The 26,752-nt window shown below is 36.2% G+C and overlaps 2 protein-coding genes across 4 annotated transcripts in view; one reads left to right on the forward strand and one right to left on the reverse strand.

Moving 5' to 3' along the window:
* Glcci1 (glucocorticoid induced 1) overlaps positions 1-26,752 on the forward strand; it is a 68,534-nt gene that overhangs the window by 14,380 nt on the left and 27,402 nt on the right. For all 3 annotated transcript variants that reach the window (XM_090333155.1, XM_090333156.1, XM_090333157.1), the window contains exons 2-3: positions 16,120-16,271; positions 23,687-23,773. In XM_090333155.1, the coding sequence (XP_090189281.1) occupies positions 16,120-16,271; positions 23,687-23,773 (239 nt within the window). The remainder of the gene's footprint in view (positions 1-16,119; positions 16,272-23,686; positions 23,774-26,752) is intronic.
* Positions 19,048-19,512, reverse strand: LOC150063417 (uncharacterized protein C14orf119 homolog). The gene has a single exon (XM_090332359.1). The coding sequence runs from the start codon at positions 19,510-19,512 to the stop codon at positions 19,048-19,050; it is 465 nt and encodes a 154-aa protein (XP_090188485.1).

A 26,752-nucleotide genomic window follows, 5' to 3' on the forward strand; every position in this document is an offset into this window, starting at 1 on the left:
TAATTTGTTTACTGGTACTGTGAAACAGTCTTAAGAGATATTCATCACTACATTGCATTTTTCCCCTACTTATAATCTTTGACTTTTCTTCCCCTTTCATTTCTCCTACCCAGCTTACTTCAGTACATTGTCCTGTCTCTTCAAAATTCTGTCCTATTCTTCACATTGCTCCATGTTCTAATTATTACTTCTTTCTTCAACTATTGACATTGATACCTTTTACATCTTTTCTCATACCATTAACCTTTGGTTTACCATTTTACTATTACAAGAAGTCTTTGTGAGGCAAAAATGATTTTGATGGAAGATTTTTTTCTTAGATCCTTGGTTAATAAGAAGTAAAAATCCAGCGTGTTTAATTTGACATGAAAGAGCCACCTTAAAATCTTCCTTGGTATACCTTGTTTTTCTGCCAAACTGAATTCAGTTTTGTACCACCATCCACCCCCCCCACTTCTGTTTTTTTTTTTTTTCAAAAGGCTGTTATCCATGTTTTGAATATATTGCTTGTCATGAGTTTATCTCCAAAACAGCCCAGTTTTTGTTGTTTTTGCCTAGAAACCCCCTGAGTTGTTTGAAAGCATCTTTCAAATGTCATTTTTCTTTGTATAAAATGTTTCCATCTTTTCTAGGTAAAAATCACTGTTACTTCTCTGAGTATTATATTTAAACCTTTTTGTTGCTGTTAAAGGTGCTTTGATGGCTTACCTAAAAAGTAATTTCTTGGGAGCAGGATTTCTTTCTTCCTTTTTGTTAATGTATAATTTATTTACTTTTTATTATCTTCAAATACTTGTACAAGGGAGTTACCATTTAACAAAGCAATTTGTTAATGTATCTTGATCAGTGTTACCCTTTTCAACATTCTCACCCATCCCTCTCCTTCCCATCTTTTCCTTCACTCTTACTTTGTAGGCTATAGATTAGATACTTGTCTGCATTATTTCCATCTTCTCTTCATTCCTCTATTCCTTTCCTCTTGACCCCACCCCACCCTTTTCAAGTACCCGCTTCCTGGTGTTTTATTTTGCTGAACTTTGATTTTGGCTTTCTAAGGAATTATACTTACTTTAGATCTCCCTTGAATCTACCATATTTCAGTTAGTACATTTGTATATACTTGCATATCACTCAATGTATTTACTTAAGAGTTTGTAAGCAAAATTTAGCATTGACACATAAAGGAAAATATGGATCCTTTGTCTTTCTGGGATGGACATTTAACATACTTTTTTTTCCCCAAATATTCCCATTGGTTTACAAGTGGTACAATATCATTCTTTCTAGGAGATGAGTAGAATTCCATTGGGTATATATAAAACATTTCATTGATCCATTTGTCTGTTGAGGGCTGATTGCATTCCTTGGCTATGTTGAGTAGTACTGTAGTAAATATTGTTGTGATGGTTGCTTTACTATATCCTTTTTTATAATCTTGGGGTAAATGCCCAGGAGTGCAGTTACTGTATCATAGTGTAGTTCTATGTTCAATTTTTTGAGGAACCTCCTACTGTTCTTTAGAGTGGTAGAACAAGTTTATGTTCCCACCAAAAGAGTATTAGGGTTTGCTTTTGGCCTGCATCCTTTTCATCGTCTGTTACTGTTTGTTTTCTTAATGATATTTGTTCTAATTGAGGTGATGTGGAATCTCAATATTGTTTTGATTTGCATTTCCTTAATGACCACAGATGTTAAGCATTTCTTTTTGTATCTATTGTCCATTTTTCTTCAGAGAAAACTCTCTTTAGCACATTAGCTCATTTATTAATTGGGTTGTTGGGGTTTTTTTGTTTTTAAGTTTTCTGAATATTAGGGCTATTAGACCATTGTCTGACATATAGCTGGCAAAAATCTGTAGGTTGTCATTTTAGCCTGTTGGCTATGTCCTTGTCATGCAGAAACTTTCGTTGATGCAATCCTATTTATCAGGAGTATTTTTTTTTAAGTTGCTGTACTTCTGGATCTTTACTCAAAAAGTTTCTCCCAAGTCAGGTGCAGTGGCTTACGCCTGTATTCCTAGCTATTTAGGAGGCTGATCAAAGCCAGCCCGGGCACTAAAGTCCATGAGACTTTTATTCCATTTAACCACTAGAAGTGGTGCTGTGGCTCAAGGGTTATGGCAATGGCTCAAGCTGAAGAGCTCAGGGACCTGTTGCCCTTATTATGTCTTTATAATAGAGTTTGAAATTTGGTAATCTTATTCTTCTAGTACTATTTTACCTACTAAGGATTTCTTTTGCTATTTGGGGTTTTTGGCTTGCTTTCTCTATTTCATTGAAGAATGAGGTTGGGATTTTGATGAGTATTACATTGCATTTGTAGATTTTTGGCGGTATTGCCATTTTCACTATGTTAATTCTTCCAATCCAGGAGCAAGGAAGGCCTTTCTACTTCCTTAAGTCTTCCTTAATTGCATTCTTTAAATTGTTAAAGGTTTTCAATATAGAGACCCTTCCTGTCTTCAGCTAAATTAATTTCTAAGGTTTTTAAGTTGTTACAAATGGAGTTACTTTCCTGATTTTAGTCTGTATCTTCTGTTTGCATACGGAAGAACTACTGATTTTTGAGGGTTTATTTTTTTGGTTGGTCATGGGACTTGAACTTGGGACCTGGGAGCTCTTTTTGCTCAAGGCAAAAAAAAAATGTTCATCCACTTTAAGCCATAGTGACACTTCTGGTTTCCTGCTGGTTAACTGCAGATTCAAGTCTCAAGGACTTTTCTTCCTGGACTGGCTTTACCAGTGTTTTAAATTAGCTTGGGGGAAGAGTGTATAGGATCCTTTAAGTACAGGATCATATCGCGTGCAAACGGGGTAGTTTTACTCTTTCCTTCTCTGTTTGGGTCTCCTTTATGTTTTTCTCTTGCCTTGTTCTTGCTAGGAATTCCAGTACTATATTGAAGAAGAACAGAGAGTGGACATCCTTGTTTTGTTTCTGATTTTAGAGGAGAGGGAATTATCTTGGTTTTTCACTATTAAGAATTATGTTGGCTGTGAGGGCAGGATTTCTGATCTCTTAAGGATATTTCTGCAAATCAATTGTGTTTCTATACCTATTTTTTTTTCTGGTCCTAGGGCTTTAACGCTAGGTCTGGACACTGTCTCTCTTGAATTTCTTTTGCTTGAGGCAAGCTCTTTACCACTTGAGCCAGTTGAATAGTTTGTTGAAGATAAGAATATCAGAGTTTCTTGCCCAGGCTGGCTTAGATCCACGACCCTCAGATCTCAGCCTCTTGAGTAGCTAGGATTATAGGCATGAGCAACTGATGCCTGCCCTCTAAATTCTTACCTCCAAAATAACCGGTGCAAAAAGGGACTAGAAGCATGGCTCACATAAACTACTTCTCTAGCAAGCCACTTTCAAGTTGACCTTTTTTTTTTTTTTTTCAGCCAGATCTTTCTGAAAAGATATTCATGGAACTAACTCACTTTCTTTGTATAAATTGTTTCAGTTGTATTATTTTCCTTGTGACATGTAGTCAAGGACAACAGCAGCAAGAGAGTAGATAGTAGACAAACACCCTACCAATAGGCCACATGTCTGGAGAAATGTTTTTAGAGCTAGAGCATTTTATTTATAACAGTGTCTCAGGAGTGAATCTCATTTAGGGTTAGATATGACTTTTGAAAATAACCAGAAGTCATTAAAAGCCTAAGGTAGAGAGTAAAATAATTTAATAAATTATCTTATTTGTAGTGACAGACTGTGATGGTTATTCAGTGTGATTTACTTTAAAGTTTTGTTCATACTTTTTTTTTTGAACTTGCTAAAAATGGAGGGGTTCCAGTAACATAATAGGCAAAAGTATATTTCCTTTCCTCTTTCTCTCTCACAGTTTTTACCTCCCAACCTACCCACAAGTTGTATAGCTGATTTTCAACACAGTTGAATTATCTTTTTTCATTTTGTTGGTTGTGGGGCTTAAACTCTGGGCCTGGATGCTGTTCCTGAGCTCTTCAGCTCAAGTCTAGCACTCTACCACTTGAGCCACATCGCCACTTCCATTTTTTTCTGGTAGTTAATTGGAGATAAGAGTCTCAGGGACCTTCGTGCCCAAGCTGGGTTTGAACCTCGATCCTCAGATCTCAGCCTTTTGACTAGCAGGATTACAGGCATGAGCTACTGATGCCCAGCCAGTTGAATTATGTTTAAGGATAATTCAAATAAATGGTGACCAAGACTTATGATAAACTCTTATGTGGGTTAGCCAAATATTTTCCCCTCCTAGATTATAGTTCCTATCTCCTTTGCAGTTAGATAAAAGTAAATAATACATACTTTAATCCTTGTGCAATTAAAAGTATACTGTACCAATGCTTCTCATTCTTGATTTTCTTTCATCTCCAGCTGGATTCAGATAATCTGGTAGAACACTTGAATCAGGCCCTAGGGCAAGGGTGAAACCATAAAAGTCTGAATGAGGAAATGAAGACTTTAAAGGCTGTCTGCAGGATTATACCCATTTGGGCTGTTATTACTATTGGCCACCTAAGTTTTTCAGATTGTAGCTTCTTGCTTTACTCAACCTGAGAGTTTAAAGAAAGCTCACTAGCTGCTGCTATGAAGCTAGATCACTGAGGAGACAATGAGACCCATCTGTTACATTGTCAATTATGGCAAGATGATCTTCAAAACAATTCAAAAGATAGAGGGAAAGTTTTGTATATTTGCTAAATGGGTTTGTTATTTTAATGAATGTGTTGTGTTGTTGGTTATACGTTGTATGCAAAGTTCTGTTATATAAACTTACCCCCTGTTTGTGAAATATTTGAGCATAGAAATATGATCTTTTATCTCTGTGGGGGAGCAGGACCTGAAATCAAATAGCCATTCCTTTTTTCTTCCTTTTTTTTTTGTCGGTTGTGGGACTTAAACTCTGGGCCTGGGCATTGTCCCTGAGCACTCTCAAGGCTACCTTCCTACCCCTTGAGCCACAGCACCACTTCTGGTTTTCCAGTGGTTAATTGGAGATAAGAGTCTCGTGGACTTGTGTGCCCAGCCTGGCTTTGAACCGAGATCTTCAGATCTCAGCTTCCTAAGTAGCTAGGAAAATAGACATGAGCCACCACCCCCGGTTCAAATAGCTTTTGGAGTCTTATATTTTATTCATCATTATTATAATATAGCGCCACATGAATATTAAAGAAAAATGTAGACCTATTTGAGGCTTTCCTAAAGTATCTCTTTTGATTCAGAGGTTCAACATGGATGCTAGACAGTTTTTAGTTTTTGAATGTCTAGTTCATAAGGGTGTGAAGAGGCTCAGTAAATAATATCCACAAATTTAATAAACGTTTCTTGAGCACCAGATGTTACAGAAAAATATGACAAAAGCCTTGCTTTTAAGGAGTTCACTTTGTAGTAGATAAGACTTACATTAATCATTTAAGTACATACCAAACAGGTTTTTGGTTATTACTTTTTTTCCTTTCATTCTTAAGTGAAAGTAATATGACTAAAATTTGAGTAGTAGGATAGGTACAAATGCATAATGGGACAGCTCTGTGAAGAATAAGTGAACTCTGCATTATTTATAAAGCACTGAATACAAACTGTTCAGTACTTTTCCCATGTCAGAGCTACATAGAAATATTAATGAAATATGAAGAGAGAGAAAGGGGAAAAAATGAATTGTCCTTTTTTTATTGGTTAATATGGACTTCTTGTCTTCCACATTGAAATGTCTCCAAATATATCTGAAGGTACTATTCAAGTTTTTATTCCAAATGCCCCAGACCTTGGTATTTTTAAGCTGTATCAAAAACAATAATTTGTAAAAATTCATTTGATTTTCGGGCAATGGTGTTGAAGAGTGTTCCTCCATTATTTAAGAGGAAAACAAAATCAACTTAGATGTTAATAAACTCTGGATGGAACCTTGTGGCTTTAGTCTGTTACTGTATCCTGGATTAGTGACATTTTGAACAAGGAACTGCTCCATCAATATCAACAGTGTATTCTTGACTAAGATTGTAATTGTCAGTTTTATTTTTACTCTAGAGAAATAAAAACATTATTCTAAATTTTTAAAATGTATTTCATGACTCTGTTCTCCTACTTAAGTCATACTGTCACCTGGCTTGTTTTATTTCCTCTTGGATTCTCAGTCCCTTGGCATTGTTTCCTGATAGCCTTTTGTGTATAATATTAGTTGAATTGTTTGGGTGGAAGGTGTTCAGTGTTTGCAGATACTGACTTCCACACAAATGTGATTGGTCTAAGGCATTTTATTTCAGATATTTTTCTTATGCCTTTCCTTATGATCCACAGTTAACTGTGTACTGGACTATTCTATTAAGTTGTATAAGCTAATACATGTTACCCCCCTACTATGGGAAAGTGTTTAAATGCTTTTATCTTTTTATTGATAAATTGTATATTAAGAAATATTTGATTTATAATTTAAAATATTTTAGTTTAATTAGCACAAGAAAAACTGTCCACTTATTTAGTAGACTTACATGTTTTCTAAATCATATGAAGTTATATTATTCAAATAGGGAAAGAAAATGCTGACAATTTTTATGGGAAGAGTATCATTTCAAATTGTTAGCAAACATAAGATACCAAAATACTTTATTTACATTTTTTTAAAATGTATTTGGCTCCTATTGTGCATATGCTGTTGAGGTGTTTTGTTTGTTTGTTTGTTTGGTTTTTGTTTTTGCCAGTCCTGGGCTTGGGCTCAGGGGCTGAGCCCTGTCCTTGGACTTTCTCAAGGCTAGCACTCTACCACTTGAGCCTCAGCATCATTTCCAGCTTTTTGCTATGTATGTGGTACCGAGGAATCGAACCCGGGTCTTCGTGCATGCTAGGCAAGCACTCTACCACTTGGCCAAACTCCCGGCCCCTTTATTTACATTTTTATATTATATTCATTGTATCTCACATTATATTTTTCAGCTGGCCTGATCTGCTCGTTTTTATAATTTCCATAATGTAAATAATCATAATCAGTTTTTTATTGGCTTTGAAATTTAAGAACACTTTTGCTATCTTCCTTGGCTACAGGGGTCAGGTGTCTTTGTTCTTCTGGGACACTTCCACATTTATGCTGTTGCAGGTGTAAGGCTCTTTCTCAGGGTTCCCCCACCACTCTGTCCTTTCCCCAACCAGGCTTCCAGTTTCTTTCTTTCTTTTTTTTTTAAGTTTCCAAGCACATACCACTCATGGTAAATACTTTTCTTCATAAAATAATTCCTTTTTATTGGACACTTCCTGGTTTTTGGGGCAGGATTCCTTAGGATGCACTTTGAAACTTTGTGATTGTTGACTTTGAGGGGAGAGAATAAGCAAACATTCTGTTAATGAAATCCTGTTTAAATTTCTCCTTTCCATGTGGAAGGACTGTTATTTCTTTCTTTGGTTTCTTTCTCTTGTTTTTCTGAGAAGCAAATATCTGTAAGGCTAGCCAAGACAATGAAAATTTTGTATAAGAGTATCTTACAGGTAGGTATAAACCAATATAAGTAAATATCTAGTTCTAAAACAAATTTGATAGCTCAGATTTAGTTTTTAGTTTTAGTCTGGAAATTTGTAGTCTTCATTTCAAATGTGCTGAGAAGTTTCCCCAATTATACATATGATGGACCTTCTTTGCTTATCTACATATCAATTATTTTCCTTTCAATTCTTTTTTGTTCTATTTTAAATTCTAAAATTTGACTTATTTTCCAATTCATATTTTGGTTCAGTCATGGTCCATTATGTTTATTCTTTTCTTCCCTTCCTCCCTTCTTCCCTTACTTCCTCCCTCCCTCCCTCCCCTCCTCCCCTCCTCTCCTCCTCCTCTCCTTCCCTCCTCCCCTCCTCCCCTCCTCCCCTCCTCCCCTCCTCCTCTTCTTCCCTCCTCCCCTCCTTCTCTCCTTTCTACCCCCCCCCTCTCCCTCTCTCCCTCTCTCCCTCTCTCCCTCTCTCCCTCTCTCCCTCTCTCCCTCTCTCCCTCTCTCCCTCTCTCCCTCTCTCCCTCTCTCCCTCTCTCCCTCTCTCCCTCTCTCCCTCTCTCCCTCTCTCCCTCTCTCCCTCTCTCCCTCTCTCCCTCTCTCCCTCTCTCCCTCTCTCCCTCTCTCCCTCTCTCCCTCTCTCCCTCTCTCCCTCTCCTCTCTCTCTCTCTCTCTCTCTCTCTCTCTCTCTCTCTCTCTCTCTCTCTCTCTCTCTCTCTCTCGTTTTCTCTTTCTCTCATTCTTTTTTTTTGTTGTTCCAGTACTAGGGATTGACCTTGTGCTTGGCTTTTTCACTCAAGTCTGGCACACTCTACACTCTACCACTTTAGGCTTTTTTTTGGGGGGGGGGTGGGTGGTTAACAGGAGCTGTACAGGCCTGCTTCAAACTGGTATTCTCAGATCTCAGCCTCTTGAATAGCATAAGCTACCAGTGTTTGGCCATTCTGTTTCTTGTAATTTAAGTTTTTTCCTAGTTTTTTGGGTTTTTTTTTCTTAGAAATATTCCTGATTATTTCTCTCTTCCTTCTCCTTTTTCCAAACATCGCTCCTGAGTTTTTCATTTCTATTCATTGGGGAAAAAAAAAGATTTTTAGCTTGATTTGAAATAATAGGCTCTAGTTTTCATCTTCTTTGGGTGTATCTTTCTGGCATGCTCTATTTCTTTTACTCCTTGTCCTTTTTTTCTTTGTGATACTTGATATAATACTTACATACTTATTTGTTCTTTTCTAGTACTCATTTTTTAAGTGAAGTGATTTTTTTAACTTTTAAGAAGATGAAATCATTCAGAATGGTGCTCCTACTGTCAGAACCCCAGTGCACTCACTTGTGTTGTTTTCGTAAAATGCCTTAAGATCTCTTGCTCAGAAATTAACCTCCTGGACTCCCTCAACTCAACATATTTTTAGTTTCTCTTTCTTTTTCTTATACCATTTCATTCTTCTCACATTTGAATCAACTGCAAGCTCTGTCAATGTTTAAACTGTAAGTTAAACCCTTGAAACAGGATTTTATAAAATCAGTCATTCTGATTAATAAATATTTGCCTGTCATTTACAATATGACTGCACTTTTGGATGGTTGTTTTGTTTGTTATAGTTGTATTTTACTTGGTGTTTTGTTTGTTATAGTTGTATTTTACTTGGTGATTATTTCTTAATATTTGAGTTTATTAGTCAAAACGAAGTTCAACTGTTTGAAATTTCTGTTAATAGAATTCATGGGGAATTCATAACATTAATGGAGCTCCTTATACTAGGTACTAATTTGCTAAAGTTCTTTAAAGAACTATCATTCTTCACCAGAAAAACTTAAAACACCCAAAACTCTGGTATCTGTCTTATCTTTAGCTTTTGGTATCTAGGCATTCTTCCAGATCTTATTGCTAGGCTTTTCATGGTTTTCTTATAGAAGTCTTCTTTACAACTTTGATATAGAAAGAGATTCTCTTGGATTTTTTTTTGAAAGTAGTCTGGAGGATTTCTTCTAAAGTATCTTGTCTCAATATGTGTGTTATTTGACATGGGTTCAATTGAGTGAGCTGAAACCTGGAGAATCATGCTGAAATGGCTGCTTGGCTGCATTTTTTCCTTGGATTTGGGTTACAAGGTTGTGTCAGGCCTCATTTGCTCAGAAGCATGTTTATTTCTCTTGTCAGCTTCTTGATTGGGTCTTCTCCAGATTCCTACAGGGCAGCCATATGGAGATTGTTGTGTGTTTTTTAGATTGTTCCTGTGTCAGGATTCCAGATCTGGTTGATTAGTGTTTCAGAACAGACTAATACTTAGAGAGTTTTAGGTTTTGGTTTTTACCCTTTGGTTTTATTTTGGATAGCATATTCGGGTTTACTGTCTTTCCTGACTCTTACCTGAAGTTCATTTGAATTTGTGATTTGTTTTATGTGGCTGCCATAGTGTAACTCATGAGTTAAATTCTTCCATGTAGTAGGATTGGGAGATGGGGCATAATTGGGAGGCCCTAATGACTAGGTTAATGTGTCACAGAAGTGAGGAAATGAGTTCTAACTCTGTGGGATGGGATATGTTATTTTAAGTGTAAGTTGTTCTAAAGAAAGATGAATGCCCATGTGTTGCTTCTTCTACAGGGGCCCAATGGCCTTCTTCCAGAAACTAAGTAGGTACTTGGATTTTCCAGTTTTTGGAACCAAGAGACAAAATAAACTCTTTTATTAACTACCGAGTCTCAGGTATTCTGTTACAGCAACAAATACAGTGGTGGCCCACATATTTGGCTAACTTTTCATCATTTTGTATGCCAAGGAGGAAAGAAAAAAACAGATAGTTGGTAAAGTGCATACGAGGTAGGATTATAGGGAAATGAGAAAAAAAGAGATTGCAGAGTTGGCTAAGGCTGATGCAGGCACAGAGCTATTATAATATTAGGACCAAACAGCAAAAAATTGGACCCACCCCAAACCATATAGAACAAGACCTGATAACTCCTTTACTTCATTACAATGGCATCTCCAAGTTATTAGCCTTGAAAATTTATCTGCTTCATCACGCATTTGACACCAGAATACATCTGAAATCTGTGTATTTGGAGGGACTAAAGGAGTAAATCTTACTCCAGGAAAATCTGCCTTTTGCCCCTTCATTCAGGAATAATCTTTCCCTCCATTGAAGTTAATCCAAAATCCAGGTGATGCCATTCTCTTGAGTATGTACTTCTACTTTGAATTACGTTTCTTACCAGTTCCTTACTTCATCCTATCTGTTAATTCTCTTTCTGGAAGCACTGAGTAGAGAAGCCTCAATCTGTCACTCTAATACTTCCCCAGCCTTCCCTACCTAACACCCAGCCATTGTGCTGACTTTGGAAAAATAAATCTGGAACTGATTCTATTAGATGGTCAATAAGGAATATGCTAGATTGGATAGAGGGACATATCAGTGTCCTTTTCACAGTTTTTATTCTGTTGATTGGTGTTTAATTTTTAATTTTTTTTAAAATTGTGAGGCAAGGAAAAATTATTCATAATGTTATCATAGGAATTTTGAAGCTATAGCTGTCAAGATTAGCTCTCATTGCAGAAAGACTGAAGTAAATCTGTTGATGAGTTTTAATAGGTTTGTACTTAAAATCATTAAGCCAGTAGTGGAAAAATTCCCTACTCTATTTATGGCTATTCATTTTCTCTTCTGTCCCTTCCTTTTTCCCACTTCCCTTCATTTTCGTTGTACTAGGGTTTGAATTCAGGGCCCTGAGAAGTATTGCTGAGCCACACCTTTAGCCCTGTTTGTCACTGTTTTTAGATTAGGATCAAAAGAAACTATTGGACTTTAAAGTTAGAGTGATTTGAGTTTCAGTGTCATGGCCAGCATTTTTTGAAGGAGCTGACCAAATTTTTAAATATATTAGATCTAGAACTTAGTTGCTAGATAAAATTTAAAGAACTGATTAACTTATTGAGCACAATATTTTGAGTATGTGGTCAAACTTTAAGTACATTTAAAGGAACTGCTAGGTTATTACTAAAAAAAATAGTTTATTTATTTGAGCACCTATATCCTAAGCACTTTGTAACAGTCCTCCAGACATTGGTTCTCAGGGTGTTTTCTGTTTTGTTTTAAGTAACATGTGAGTCACTTGAGATGCCTTTGTGAGACATTGTCTTAGTGTTTAACCCAGGCTTGTCTCAAATTTGGGAACCTCCTGCTTTAGAGTTGATTTCAGCATGTGTCATTTATGGTAGATGCAGAACATTTCCCATTTCCTTATTCAGCAACCAGAGTCTCACATTATTGATGAAAAATTGGGCCTAGAAGTAAATTTTTTTTTTGTCCATCCGAGGGCTTGAACTCTGGGCCTGGGTGCTGTCCCTATGCTTTTCAGCTCAAGGCTACTGCCCTACCCTTTGAGCCACAGCACCATTTTCAGATTTCTGGTAGTTAATTGGAGATGAGAGTCTCAGTGACTCTTTAGTGCCTGAGCTGGCTTTGAAACACCATCCTCAGAGCTCAGCTTCCTGAGAAGGTAGGATTAAAGGCATGAGGATGAGGTACTGCACCTGGCTTTAGAAGTCAATATTTTTAATACATTTTTTTCCTGCTTTGAGAATCATTGCTATATGACCTCAGTGGTTTCTAATCCCAGTGATGCACCAGAATCTGTTTGCTTTAACTAATTTGTTAAGTTTTGGTCTGTTCAATAACTTTAATCAGAATCTGTGGAGAATAGACCTTGTAATTTAGCTTCATTTTTAGTAGGGTTCTGGTAGTCTTTTCATAGAAAATATATCTTAGGATATTGTCCATTGTTTAGAATATCTGAGTTACCTGTGGGCTTTGTGTCTTCGTGATCTAGAATCATTCTTAAGATATCATTTCTGGGTCAAATTTTTAGACAACTGTTTCTGTTACTGCTTAGACACGCATGCTCTGTTGGTGACATTGTAAGGCTTAAAAACTATTGCTAATTTAAAAAAAACTCAACATCTTTCTTTCTTCCTTCCTTCCTTCCTTTCTTTCTCTCTCTCTCTCCCTCTCTCTCTCTCCCCCCCCCCCCCTCTCTCTCTCTCTCTCTCTCTCTCTCTCTCTCTCTCTCTCTCTCTCTCTCTCTCTTTCTTTCTTTTTGCCAGTCCTGGACCTTGAACTCAGGACCTGAGCACTGTCCTTGGGCTTTCTCAAGGCTAGAGCTTTACCACTTGAGCCACAGAATCATTTCTATGTATATGTGGTACGGAGGAATCTAACCCCTGTCTTCGTGCATGCTAGGCAAGTACTCTACTACTAGGCCAAACTCCCAGCCTCCTTTAACATTTTTTTAAACCACTGTTTGGTAAGTTTTACACATATACACTTGCATATAAGTGAATATATATGTATGTATTAATGGCTTTTCATTTCTAACCTTAACCAAGTTAGCTTGTAGGTAGGATTTTTTTTTTTGCTATGTTACTGTCATGGGATGAACTTTTTCTTTTTTCTAATTATCGAGGTAATGTATAGAGGGGTTATAGTTACATTTGCCAGATAGTGGGTGCATTGCTTCTCACATATTGATACCCCTTCTTATGTTTTTGTCCCCATTTCCCTCCCCTACCCCTCCCAATCATCTTGTTTTCCCCCTTCCCTTTTCTATTTCAAATAAACAAATAAATGTATGTACAATATACCAGGTAACAAAGCCAGCTACAATAACAATATGAGATTAACCAAAAGGCAACAAAGGAGAAGAGAAATAACATAGTACATTAACAACAATAATCACTCAAGATAAAGCTCTTGTTTCCATATTCTAGAGACCTTTCATTTGGTCTCATCCTATATGACCTTGTATATCTAGGTTTAGAGCTATTGTAATCCTCTGCTAGGAAAGTCCTCATGGAGTAAACTTTTAACAGTTTAAAATCAAAATTTCTTTGTATGTGTCTGCAGTTTTTCTTTAAAAACTGCTTACTGATATGGTTTATATACAGTAAAGTCATAGTATTTATAGTTATTTTAAGCACTTAAAGAATTGTACAGCTTTCCACAACTAGAATCCTGCAAGTTGTGATCAGTGATAGTTTTGGAATTAAATAGGAAGTGTTGAAGTGTCATTATGACAGTTAAGTTTCAGGGAGTTAACAGTTCTTGTACAAAAGACCATTAGCACTTTATCAGAAATTCTAATTGTTACTTAGATGTCTTCAGTTTAGATATACTGTTCCCGTGTCATCAAGATGGGGAAATTTTGGTTAATCAGGAATTGACTGAGAACTACACAAAAAGAGCTAACAGGTTTTATTTGCTTATACTGACTGAATATAGAATAACAAGCTTGGAGGGTGTTAAAAGTCTAAGAAAAGAATGTGAGTCTATTATTCAGTCTGTTATTAACATTATGTAAGGCTATGCTGTAACAACTCAAAATTGTCACATTGTCTTTACCACTTGGTAAATACATTTTGGAGAGTGTGGTGATTTTGAATCATAGAACCCTGTAGCCAAAGCTTTTAAGGCATCTAACATGTTGTAACTTCCTGGTTTTTGTTTTATAAGAGTCTCACCTAGGTAGATCAGGCTTGTCTGCAACTTTCCAAGTAACTTAGTCCTTGAGCTCATAGTCCTGCTCTTAGTGCCCTGTATGAGATGTGCACCATCAGGCTCGCCTGACTTTTTTTTGGTAGGAAAAAATTACCAGAATACCATATTTTCAAACTCATTAATCAGTCAATGTCAAGTAGTTGCCACTAACAAAAAATTATTGGGAAAAAATGAGTTTGGCATCATGTTACATTACTCTGGATTAGATATTATATTTATTTACTTTTTTAAATCTTGACTGGCTTGCTGTTTAAATTGAGAGCTATCATGTTTGATTTTCTGGTTTTAGAAGACTTTACTATTATAATTTTAGCATGAAATTGCCAATTGACTTCTACAGAGTAAGAATTATTTGTGTGGCACTCAGGTACCACAGAAGGCCTTTTCTCTGTTGATGCCATATGAGGAAGGAAAACACAAGGAGCAAAATGCAGAGGTTTTCGCATCTTTGCTACTGAAACTTGGAAGGCTCATCCACTGTCTCACTAAGGGTGTGATCTCTTAAAATTGTCACATTTCTTGCTGAATTTATGAAATTATCTTACATTTATAAGGAACAGTTTAGCAATAGGACTGCGTTATGTTTTAGCTGAACTCATTCTACTACTTGAGAGTTTTCTTTGGTATATTTGTACAGCAGCATTCATACCATCTGCTGCTTAGGGTTTTGTTTTTGTTATTTGTTTTTTGTTTTTGCCTGCCTCCCTATCCTTTATTGACGTGCATATGTCATACTTATACTTCTTTATTATATATATTATATATGTACATAATAAACAAGTGTGTATATATGCACATACATTTATGCATATATATTCTTCACAGCTAGAATGTAAATTTGAAGGTAGGAAAGCAGCATTCATTAAATAATTTATTATGTTCAGGTATAAATAATGAAATTAGTATAGAATATACTTTCTTTTCTGTTTATTGTACTGAGGGTAGAATTCAGGGCCTTGTACTTGCTAGTCTTGGCCCATGCCTTCAACTTTTCATCTTTTAATGACTTTTTTTATTTTCTTTTTTTTTTTTGATAGCATCTTACATTTTTACCTGAGAATAGCCTCGTAACACAATTCTCCTTCTTGTGCCTTACATGTAACTGGTATTACACATGTGTTCCATCACACTATACTTGTTTATTGAAATGAGGTTCCACTAACTTTTTGTACAAGGTGGCCAAAAACTGAGCCACAGTGTCACTTCCAGTTTTCTGGTGGTTAAAGAGTCTCACAGACTTTCGTAACCTGGCTGACTTTGAACCACGATGCTCAGATCTCAGACTCCTGAGAAACTAGGATTACAGGCGTGAGCTATTGGCATGGGCTTGATGTAATAGTCTTAATTAAAAATAGATGGTAGAGATGATCTGAAGATTTTTATTACATGTCTCTAAAATGAATGGGGTCTAGGGTTGTGCAAAAGCCCTGATACTTTTTGCACAGTTTCTAAATGTGATACACTTTTCTTAGAATAGGGTCTGTAAATTCTGTTCAATAATATGAGATTTGGGTAAATATATTTTATAGGGAAATAAATGACATAACATGTACAAATGTTGAACTCTAAAAGAAATTTTTTTCCTGCAAGTGAATATTTTTAATGTTTGTGGTCCATATGGCCTGTGTCCAAATCACTCAGTACTACTACTGTTGTATGAAAGCAGATATGAACAATACATAAACAACATGTTCCACTGTGTACAAGTGGCAAACCAGATTTGACCTGCAGGCTGGAGTTGGCTCTCCTGGTCTCCTGTAGCTGAGAAGATGAAGACTCAACTCTCCGCTGTGTCTCCAGTGTCCAGACAACTGTTTGGTCCATAGTCATGCTCAGGACGTAAATTTCAGACATTTTTATGAATTTATGCATTTTTATAAGTAAAGATAGAGTTTTTTTTTTTCTATCAGACACTTATTTTGAGCAATTAGATATAGTCAAGGATAAGGAGTCTTAGCCACAGATCCTGAAGTGTACTCTTTTTTTTTTTTGTATTTTTTAACTGTAAGTAATAGAAGGGTTACATTATATTCACCAGATAGAAGGTGCATTACTTCACAAACATTGATACTCTTTCTCATGACCTGGTCCCCTTTTAACATTTATTTTTCATCACTTTTTTATAGTGGACAGGCCAAAATCTCAACAAGTTCGAACTTCTAGTACAATAAGGCGAACCTCTTCATTGGATGCGATAACAGGACCTTACCTCACAGGACAGTGGCCACGAGATCCTCATGTTCATTACCCTTCATGCATGAAAGATAAAGCAACTCAGGTAAACGTGACAAAATCAGTTTTCCTATGACTTATTTTCCTCACAGTAAAGAAAATGAAATGTAATCAGTGTTTATGAATAGTTGAAAAAACAAAACCTTAAGTAAACTGTAGCATAATTTTTTGTTTTCTGGATTTTAGAACTTTTTAAATTTAACATTTAATAGGTACCAATCTATATTACAGTTTTAGAAAACATGGTAGTTGTAAGGATGCTTCCCAATAGAAATTAACATAATGACTAATAACCATATTAGAATATAATGCTGAATAAAATTTTGTATAATTTTTATAAATAATTATAAACAACATGAATAACAAAGTTTATGTGAAAGGTTTGTTTCTTCTGTGCTTTAAGCCAAGATTAAAAACTCAGAGAAATAGAAAATGTTCAGTTGGTCACACTTCAAACATTCCCAGAATAATCTCTAACCTTGTAGCTTGAAAAACTCCCTCTTGTAACATCTTGATTCATAATTAGTTGAATTCTTGATGATACCTTCCTTCAGAATTTATTAGCATTATTGAAAAACCTTAAAAGTGTTTTGAGCATAAAGGACTTATAATATAGGTAGCAAGATTGAATGTATGGAAATTGGTAATAGACAATAGTAGTAATAGACATACGTAGTAGATGAGTAAAACATGTAAACACAGGACATTCCAAAGGAAGAGAGCATTTTATGATAGGTTTAAAAAATAAATAAATAAAAAGAATTAGATCCATGTCAGAATAATGACAAAAAGAGTTAGGAGAATTTGAATGTGATCTTTGGAAACTGTACTTTGCCATTTTCTCAGGAAATGTGTAAATTAGCTTATCATTAGTCCCATCACTTTTGCTTTTGTTACATTTTATACTGGCAGTCTTTTGTTTTTCTGTTCTTATTTTAGTGAGAAAAATTCCACCTGATAAATAGTGGGATTCTCAAGTAGAAATAACTTGCAAAGCTGAGAGATGTTGGCCTACAAATTTAGAGCAAAATTGAGTCACAGTTGTGCAAAAGTACAGGGCTACTTGGCTGTCTCATATTATTACAGTATTTTGTATACTGTATACAAAATACTGTATATTGTATATATGTTGATTTGTTTATTTGAAAAATAGCATAGGGAAGGGGGAAAAGATGAAGGGGGAGGGAAATGGGGACAAAAACATGGGAAGGGGTAGCAATGTTTGTGATGTAATGCACCTTCTATCTGGCAAATATAATGTAACCCTTCTATTAATTACAATAAGAAGAATATTTAAAAAGTACAGGGCTAGAGTATGATAAAAATAAAACAAATAAAATTTAGTGTTTGGAAGGTACACAGTGAGGCATGGGCTAAGTTATTCATCTGAAAAACAACAAGAGTGTTGAGATTTAACTCATACTGGTTTTTTTATGGTTATAAAAATCCATTCTCGGGGCCGGGAGTTTGGCCTAGTGGTTAAAGTGCTTGCCTAGCATGCATGAAGACCCGGGTTCGATTCCTCGGTACCACATACATAGAAAAAAAAAGCCAGAAGTGGTGCTGAGGCTCAAGTGGTAGAGCTCTAGCCTTGAGAAAATCCAAGGACAGTTCTCAGGCCCTGAGCTCAAGCCCAGGACTGGCAAAAAAAAAAAAAATCCATTCTCTATTTTGATATTAAAAAAAATAAACTGCCAATGGTGGAGGGGATGACAATGACCCAGCTGCATTGTATTCTTTAATTGCTTTTGTTAAATGGCACCTCTTTTGTGCCACTACTCAAAGATAATAAAAACGTGGAGAGAAAAAAAAATAAACTGCCTAACTTGTAAAGTGTCACTTTATACCTTTTTAGAACAGGAACAGAATTGGAACATCTGCTACCAAGTCCCAAGGTATCACATACACTTTAGGTCATCGCTATTCAATATTTTCACTGCTATCAGGAGTCAAAGAGCATAGAGGATAGAGTATCTCCTTTTCCTAATTTTTCTCTTTAAATCATTTTATTGTTATTGGAATTGTGATGAACAGAGGGTTTACAGTTACCTAAGTCGGGTAAAGAGTACATTTATTTTGGGGCAATGTTGCTTCTTCCTGCTCTCTCTCTGCTGTCCCCTTCCATCCCCACTGATTTTCTTTTTGCCAGTCCTAGGCTTGAGCTCAGGGCCTGAGCACTGTCCTTGGGCTTTCTTTAGGCTAGAGTTTTACCACTTGAGCCACAACACCATTTCCCGCTTTTTCTATGTATGTGGTACTGAGGAATTGAGCCCAGGTCTTTGTGCATGCTAGGCAAGCACTTTAGCACTAAGCCACACTCCATACTTCAAACTCTTCCCCCCGCTCCCTCTGCCCTCTGAATTTCTAGTTTTTCAGATCATCACTAGGAACTCCATTGTGCTAGTGTCTGATCAGAGTATAAACCCAGACATCTAAATGCAGCTAAACTAGAAACATACCTTATATTTTTCTTCTTTCCTGTTTTGAAAGGAGAATTTTACTTTATACCCATTATGGACCACAGACTGGTATTAGCAAGTAGGTACTTTTTAGTTATAGCTGCAAAAGTCATTGAATTCTTGAGTTTTACATCTCTTGGAAAGCAAAGTAGGAGACTGATATCTCAATTTGCTTAGAAAAATACCATTTCCACCCAGTCCAGTTGATACACTGCTAATATTGAAATAAGCGTGCCTGTGCTTATCAAATTCAGTCAGCTCACTGGATACTACCCCAAAATCTTCAAGTGACACATCTGAACAGTTTTCACTGAAGAGTCATAGCCTTGGCTCTGTTAGCTATGGCGTCTTCTTTCTGAGTTATCAGTCCTTTCCAGCTGTAGCAGCCACTGCTTGGTAAAACTTTGCCACAAAGTCTGGTTCACTAGCTTCCAGTTGTCGGACAAATTCATTGCGCTCCTGCTCAGCCCAACCTCGAAACCACTGATCCCAAAGACGTAGTTGACACTCAAAGATACAAGATGGACAGTTTGTCCTAGATACACTAAGCTGTTCCAGACTGTCGAGTAGGGGCTGTAATTTTCCTGGCACTGCTTTAGCTACCATGTCCTGCAGAAAACGTTCCCATTGGGGACCAGACCAAGTGGCAAACCAGTGAAGAATGCACTTCATCTCCTGGGATGTGTTATAAGACATTGGAGGAGGGGAGGAGTTGGTAATGCTGTCGGGTACTGAGGGTAATGCAGAAGGCAAGGATTGTGACAGCGAAGAGGAAGGTGACTCCAGTGGCATCCTCCCCTTTCCTTTCAGAGCGCTCCCTGGGATCATCACAAAAGTCCTTCAGATCCAATTACACGTCCATGTTTCCTGCAAACCCTGGCCGGAGCCAGCAGGCTGCCCCTACTGTTGTTTTTTAACTTACATTTTGTTTAATTCTCACAAGAACATTGCAGCTTTACTCTGATGAAGAAGCAGAAACTTAGGGAAATTAAGTGAATTACTTTGGGTCATATACTCAGAAAATGTTGAAGCCAGATTTCTGATAAGTTCTATTATTTTCTCTTAATGCAGTAACCAGGTACTGTTTATAAAAGGTTACTATTCTTTTTAACTAACAGGAAAAAGGAAAACCCACAAGAAAACTTGCTTGGACATGTGTTTTATTCTGAAACTTTCCAGAAAAATTATCTTACTTATTCTTAAAATAAAACAAACAAACAAACAACAACAACAAAAAAAAGAAACTCAGAAATAAAAGGAGTGAAAAAAAGTAAAAGGCTGGAACTGAAAGTGGATTAGTATAGTCTTAGAAACCAAATAACAAAAATGCTCTGCCAAAGATTGTTGGCAGATGCTAAAGAAAGTTAAGGACTAGATTTAGGGATTAGGAAGACATTTTCTTGGAGAATGTAGTATTGGAAAATCCAGATAGGGAGTAATGTGGAAATAGAAGGAAAAAGCATGGTATTAAATGCATATATGTCTTGATTTGTGCAATGGATATCACAAAACCCAAGTCATCATGTTGTATGAATAAATAACTAAAAGTAAACATGGCGAGTGTTGTAAGACGTATTAGCTCTTGGAGACCAAGCCTACTTGTAACATTTGGAAGGTGTGCAGCAAATATATAAACACATAAACATGAAATAAATGATAAATGATAAAGTTTATTTAAGATTTTATTAAAGATATGTCAAATAAAATATGCTTGGTCTTCTGTTAATGAATAAATCTTTGTATGGATCTATAAGGTCAAATTTGAACTAAGAATTCCTGGATTCTTTATCATATTTCAGAATGTATTCACATGGTTGAAGCCTAACCCAGGCACAAACACTTACTATCTGTTCCTATCTCATGCTCTATTCTGTACTTTAAGGTGTCTTTATATACATAAGTATGTGTGTATATATATATATATTGGGGGGGTGTAGTTCTGTGTTTTGAACACAGGTCCTAGGTTCTAAACTTTTCTACTTAAAGCTAGTACTCTACCATTTGAGCCACAGCTCTGCTTTTGGCTTTTTGTTGGGTAATTGAAGAATCTCACAGGGTTTCCTTTCCTGGATGCCTTTGAATCATAATTCTCAGATCTCAACTTCCTGAGTACCTAGAATTACAGGCATGAATATATCATGGTGTGCATATCCTTTAGCCTCAAGATTTCTTCACCTCTGCGAGAGGAATGTAATTAGAGAAATTAGCAAATCAAGGAACCAATGTGAATTAATAAATTTAATACAAGGCATCAATAGCAGTAAAGAATCACATGATCATATATACCTTATTTTGAAATAAATTTACAGAGGACCAATCGGATAGGTAGATAAGTAATAAGGCAAATATAGAAAATATTATAGATAGAATAATCTAAGTATTGACTTGGAGTATTCATTGAGCACTTTTGTATTTGTTTTGCCATATTGGGGATCAAATCCATGGCTTTGTGTGTGTTAGGCATGCACTTAACCACTAAGCCATACTTTTTTTATTCAGAGTGAGGAAAAAATCATTTATAGAAGTTATGATACTTTGTGAGTATTCTTACAGATACAGCCTTTTTAGAGAAATAATTATTAATGACTTCCATGATATATAAGCCTATAATCCCAGCTATGTGAGCAGTTTGTCTAGGGCAGTAGTAGTCCAGAGCTGCCTGGGCAAAAAGTGAGACCCAGTCTGAAACAACTCAGGTTGCGCTCACCTTACAGCACAAGGGCTAAAGGCATAACTCCCGGCAAATACTAGGCTCTAGGCTCAAACCATAGTGTCACCAAAATAACAAAAATAATATTTCGAGCTTGATGTTTTCCCTTTCTATATTGTAAATAGGTTAAAGCCATAAGTAACAGAAATATCCAATGCTTTTATCTTCTTATAGATATAGAAAAGTAATTTTTAAATCTATCTTTAATTATCTTTTTTATATATATTTTTATTGTAATTAATAAAAGGGTTACATGATATTTGCCAGATAGAAGGTGCATTAATTCACATACATTGATACCCTTTCACATGTCTTGGTACCCATTTCCCTCCCCACTTTAATTATCTTTAAGTAGCTGTATGAAGGCATTGCCATTCGACAAAGTAGTTTGCCTATCCTGATCAACCTTCTAAGCCTACCCTTATTTCTGTAGGAAAAAAAATAATGTATCTAACATGTATTCACATTGTTGCCTGTTCAGTCCTCTGCAGTGGGATTGTCTTTTAGCATATTTTATTTAGAGAGGAGTGATCCTTGCAAGGAAAGCTGGACTTGAGAGGGTGAGCACACTTTTCTCTCTCCTGGTAGTCTTAAGTGGATTCAACTAGAAAAGAAGAATCTCCCTCCTACAAATAATAAATGTATTAAACACTATATCTCTCCAACATGACTCTGGAATTGTGTGTTACATTTGAATAAGTATGCTTGCATCATACAAATAAGTGAAATTTAAACAGGTTTTATAAAACTGTGTGTATGTCCATGAGAGTATGTGTTTTGGTTTTTTTTGATTGTTTGTGGGTCATGGGGCTTGAACTCTGGGCCTGGGCTCTGTCCCTTAGCTTTTCAGGTCAAGGCTACTGCTTTGCCCCTTGAGCCACAGCCCCACTTCTTGTTATTTAGTGATAAATTGCAGGTAAGTCTCAGATTTTTTTTTAGTGCCCAGGATGGACCTTGATCCTCAGATCTCAGCCTCCTGAGTAGCTAGGATTATAGGCATGAGCCACTGTGCCCTGCAAGAGTAAGTGTTTTTGTGGTTTTGGTTATGGAATACTGCAAAAATCAAAAAAAAAAATAAAATACTAAAAAGAAAGGAAAAAAAAAATAAAAAAACATAAAAATAGTATCATACATAGAATAGAGAAGTTATAATATAACTCTCTCCCAAATCTCTTTGACCATGGAATCCTTTTCTTTTACATGTTTCCTTCCATATAAAGGTAGACTTATATTCTAGTCTAAATAGTAGACAGAGTAACAGACGAATTAAAAGGAACTTCTTGCTGATATGAAAGAAGAGTTTTTGCTATTTTGCTATTTTCCTCTTTCAAATGTTGAAACATTTCTCAGAATTAATAATTTATATTAAAATTAGCTCACTGACTTCTTAAATTGATTTGATATAGTGATTATTATATCTTTTGGTTTTTAGTTTAGATAACTTACTGAAAAACAATATTGATATATGATAGACTATAATAGAACTTTGTCCAGTAGAGTGAATATTCCATTTCTCTGCTGTTCCATGTAACAGCCCACACCCAGTATCTACGTGGAATTACTGAACATTTACAATGTGACAGTACAACTTAAGGAACTGAATCTTAGTTTTGTTTTCATTTAAACCTGAATAGTTATATGTGAGTAGTAGACATGGTATTGGATATAGTACAATGCATTTGTAACCAGAATGTTTTTATATCATTTATTTTAAATCATTGTGCTTGGATATTATTAAATGGTATTGTTAAACAGGATAAGTCAAACATCTTGAATTAGTTATGTTTAGTTCTAAATATGTTTGGGTTTTGGGGTTTTTTTTGCTTTAATTTTTACTGTGTTTTTGATTTAGGACCTTACAGTTGCTAAGTAAGCACTCAAACATTTGAGCTATGTCTCTAGCTCTTTTTGGCTTATGTTTCTACTAGAAGGTTACATTTTTTGCTCTACTCAGCTTACAACTGCAGTCTTCCTATTATTGGCCTAGAAAGGTAGGACCAGTGGTCTGCCATATGGCTAAGATTGCAGGAGTGTGCCATTTTGCCTGGCTTGTTGGGCCAAGATGGGGTCTCCTGAACTTTTTGCTTAAACTAGCCTTAAACTGCTATCCTCTGTAATCTCTGTCTCTCAAGTAGCTGGAGTCACATGCGTAAGTCATTATATCTTCTATTTTAGATATTTTATATAGCCATGAAATTCTGTTTAAAGGATTTTAGGGTAGTTTTTTAATTGGTATGTGCTAAGAATTCAGATCATAGAAACAATTATATAAATTTTTCTCCCTTCTTAAAGACACCTAGCTGTTGGGCAGAAGAAGGAGTAGAGAAAAGATCCCATCAGCGTTCTGCATCATGGGGAAGTGCTGACCAACTAAAAGAGGTAAGGAATTTCTGTTTATATTCTATAATATGTTTTCATTCCAAAAGACTATTGTACTATTTCGCGAATGGATTAGTACTACTTTTATTTGTTATATTCAGAATTTAAGGGTTTGAGTCTATATTTTGATGAACAAATCAGTTTTCCTTATTTGTATTTTTTATGCCTTTTATTAACTTTCACTACAGTCAGCTGCAGCATTTCCAGTATAAAGTCTGTTCTTCTGTAATAATCTCTATATCTATTCATTTTGATTGCATTTCATTTTTAAGTCATAGCAATTAAGAGTTATAAATTATATCTATATATGATAATATCGATATGAGATAGGATAGCTTGTTTTTCTTCAGAGAACTTTTTTTTTCTTGGTAGTGGGGCTGGAACTCTGGTCCTGGGTGCTGTCCCCAAGTGCTTCAGCTCAAGGCTACCACCCTGCCTTGAGCCACAGTGCCACTTCCAGTTTTCTAGTGGTTAATTGGTGATAAGAATCTCACAGACTTTAGTGTCTGGGCTGGCTTTGAACCATGATCCTCAGATCTTAGCCTTTTGATTAGCAAACATTACAGGCTGAGCCACCACACCCAGCATCAGGTAACTTTCTTTCTTTTTTTTTTTTTGGCTTTTTTTTGGCACTGGGGATCGAACCCAGGACGTTGCACTTGCTAGGCAAGTGCTTTGCCACTGAGCTACATCCCAGCCCCAGGTAACTTTCTTAAGACATCCACCATAGCACTTTCTTTTGAGATACAAAATTACTAGATCTATTAGAAATGACCTATTATTTTACTTATGATTAGCCTGAAGATAATCTTTGTATCTATTTGAGGTTTTTTTTCTTCTGGTAGTATTATGGATCTATATAGGGAAGCAATGTATTTTTATGAAATTACAGAAATTAGCATGCATGAAGCCCTGGGTTCAATTCCTTGGTTACCACATACATAGAAAAAACTGGAAGTGGTGCTGTGGCTCAAGTGGTAGAGCACTAGCCTTGAGCAAAGAAAGGTCAAAGACAATGCTCAAATCCTGAGTTAAAGCCCCAGGATTAGCAAAAAAAAAAAAAAAAAAAAAAAAAAAAAGGATATAATTGCAGAGATTAAAGCTACATAAACAATCATTTAAAAAATGGTATTTAGGCAACAGTGGCTCATGTCTGCAATCTATCTACTCAGCAGATAGAGATCTTAGGATCTCAGTTCAAAACGAGTTTGGGAAGGAAGGTGTGTAGACCTTTATACAATTAACTACCAAAACACCACATGTGGAGCTTTGGATCAAATGGTAGAGCACTAGCCTTGAACAAACAAGCAAGCAAACAAAGTCTCATAGACAGTATTCATGGCCTGAGTTAAAGGTCTAGGACCAGCATGTGTGCACCCACAAACACACACACACACACACACACACACACACACACACACACACACACAGGGGTTATTTTCTGTGTTGCAATCTTCTCAGAAGGGAGAACTCTTTTTTTTTTCTTTAGTAAGAGAACCAATTTGATTATTTTAACTTAAGTTCTCTTACATATTAGAACTTTACCATTTCTTAAAGTGTAAAGTATCTATCAGTGGGATCAATATTAAGTCCTCTTTATTTATTTTTTTTTGGCAGTGGTGGGGCTTGAACTCTGGGCCTAGGTGCTGTTCCTGGGCTTTTCAGCTCAAAGCCACCTCCCTATCCCTTGAGCCACAGCGCTACTTCCTAAATATTTTAATATGTCGCCGGCTGCCAGTGTCTCATGTCTATAATCCTAGCTATTCAGGAGGATGAGATCTGAAGATCAAGGTTCAAAGCCAGCCCAGGCATGAAAGTCCATGAGACTCTTACCTCCAACTAACCACCTGAAAACCAGAAGTGGCACTGTGGCTCAAGGGGTAGAGTGCTAGCCTTGTGCTGAATTGCTCAGGGAAAATACCCAGGCCCAGAGTTCAAGTCCCACGACTGACAAAGAAAAAAATTATATGTCATTTATTTTCTCCAAGTTAAATTTTCTCACAATCATGTTTATACTTCTTTAATATTTTTATATTGTGTAGAATATCAGTGTCCCTCATGTATTGTGGTATCTAAACAGATAGTCTGTTACTATGACTGTAATACATTTTTTTTGTAGCTTCTTAATGTCATGGAAGTAGAGAAAGCCATAACTCCTACTACCACACACATAACTACATATGAATAAAATCAATATACCCAGCGGCAACCCAAAAGAAGTGAAATTGAGTGTAAATACTATAGTAGGACCGTAAATCCATGCATAGAGTACGACTCACAAATAAATGAACTTGTAGTTCAACATTAAATACAATCTCAAAGTTATCACCAAAATTTGATATAGTTGAATTATAGAAACTTGATCATGACTACACTATTAAAAGAAATGAATGACTTACAAAGGAGATTTGATTACTTTTCTCAGAAAGCAGTCATAAGGCTAGGCAAGACAGTCAGAACAACTGTTTCCAACTTTCTTCAGTTACTAAATAAAAGGTGAGAAACTGTATGAAAACTGCTGAATACGGTAAGAAAAGGGAGTGTGGTCTTGCCTCTTGCTGCTTCTCTTCCCTTCCCTTCTTATGCTCAGCTCAGTTGGTGTGTCTTCTCAGCCACAGTAGGCAGACCTTGAGAACGAACAGCTTTGCTGACCATGCTAATTTAGAACATTGTAGTTACAATAGTGATCTTGGTGACAGAACAGGGAGGACTAATGACTTCACAAGTCAGAAGTGATAGTCCAGTTGGGGCAAGCAACAAACTCTAGAGAGATTTGATAAGAGTTCTGAAAGGTAAGATAATCAGGGAGACTTGAAAATTACTCCACATAGCCCAGACTGATAGAGCTGTGGACCTGAATAGCAGAGAAGGGAGAGGGCACAAGTCATCCAGACATCCCTGGTCTGGTGCCTCAGCATAGGTGCAAAGGAAATTGAAGAAGGCCAATGAAAATAATATGCAGAGAAGACCGTGAAGGTT

This window comes from Megascapheus bottae, chromosome 5, assembly GCF_031878675.1.
Source record: "Megascapheus bottae isolate mThoBot1 chromosome 5, mThoBot2.hap1, whole genome shotgun sequence".
In the NCBI taxonomy this organism is placed as follows: domain Eukaryota; kingdom Metazoa; phylum Chordata; class Mammalia; order Rodentia; family Geomyidae; genus Megascapheus; species Megascapheus bottae.

Bases quoted from the DNA above. Each gene is read 5' to 3' on its own strand.
- LOC150063417 (XM_090332359.1), bottom strand. From the start codon at position 19,512: ATGATCCCAGGGAGCGCTCTGAAAGGAAAGGGGAGGATGCCACTGGAG.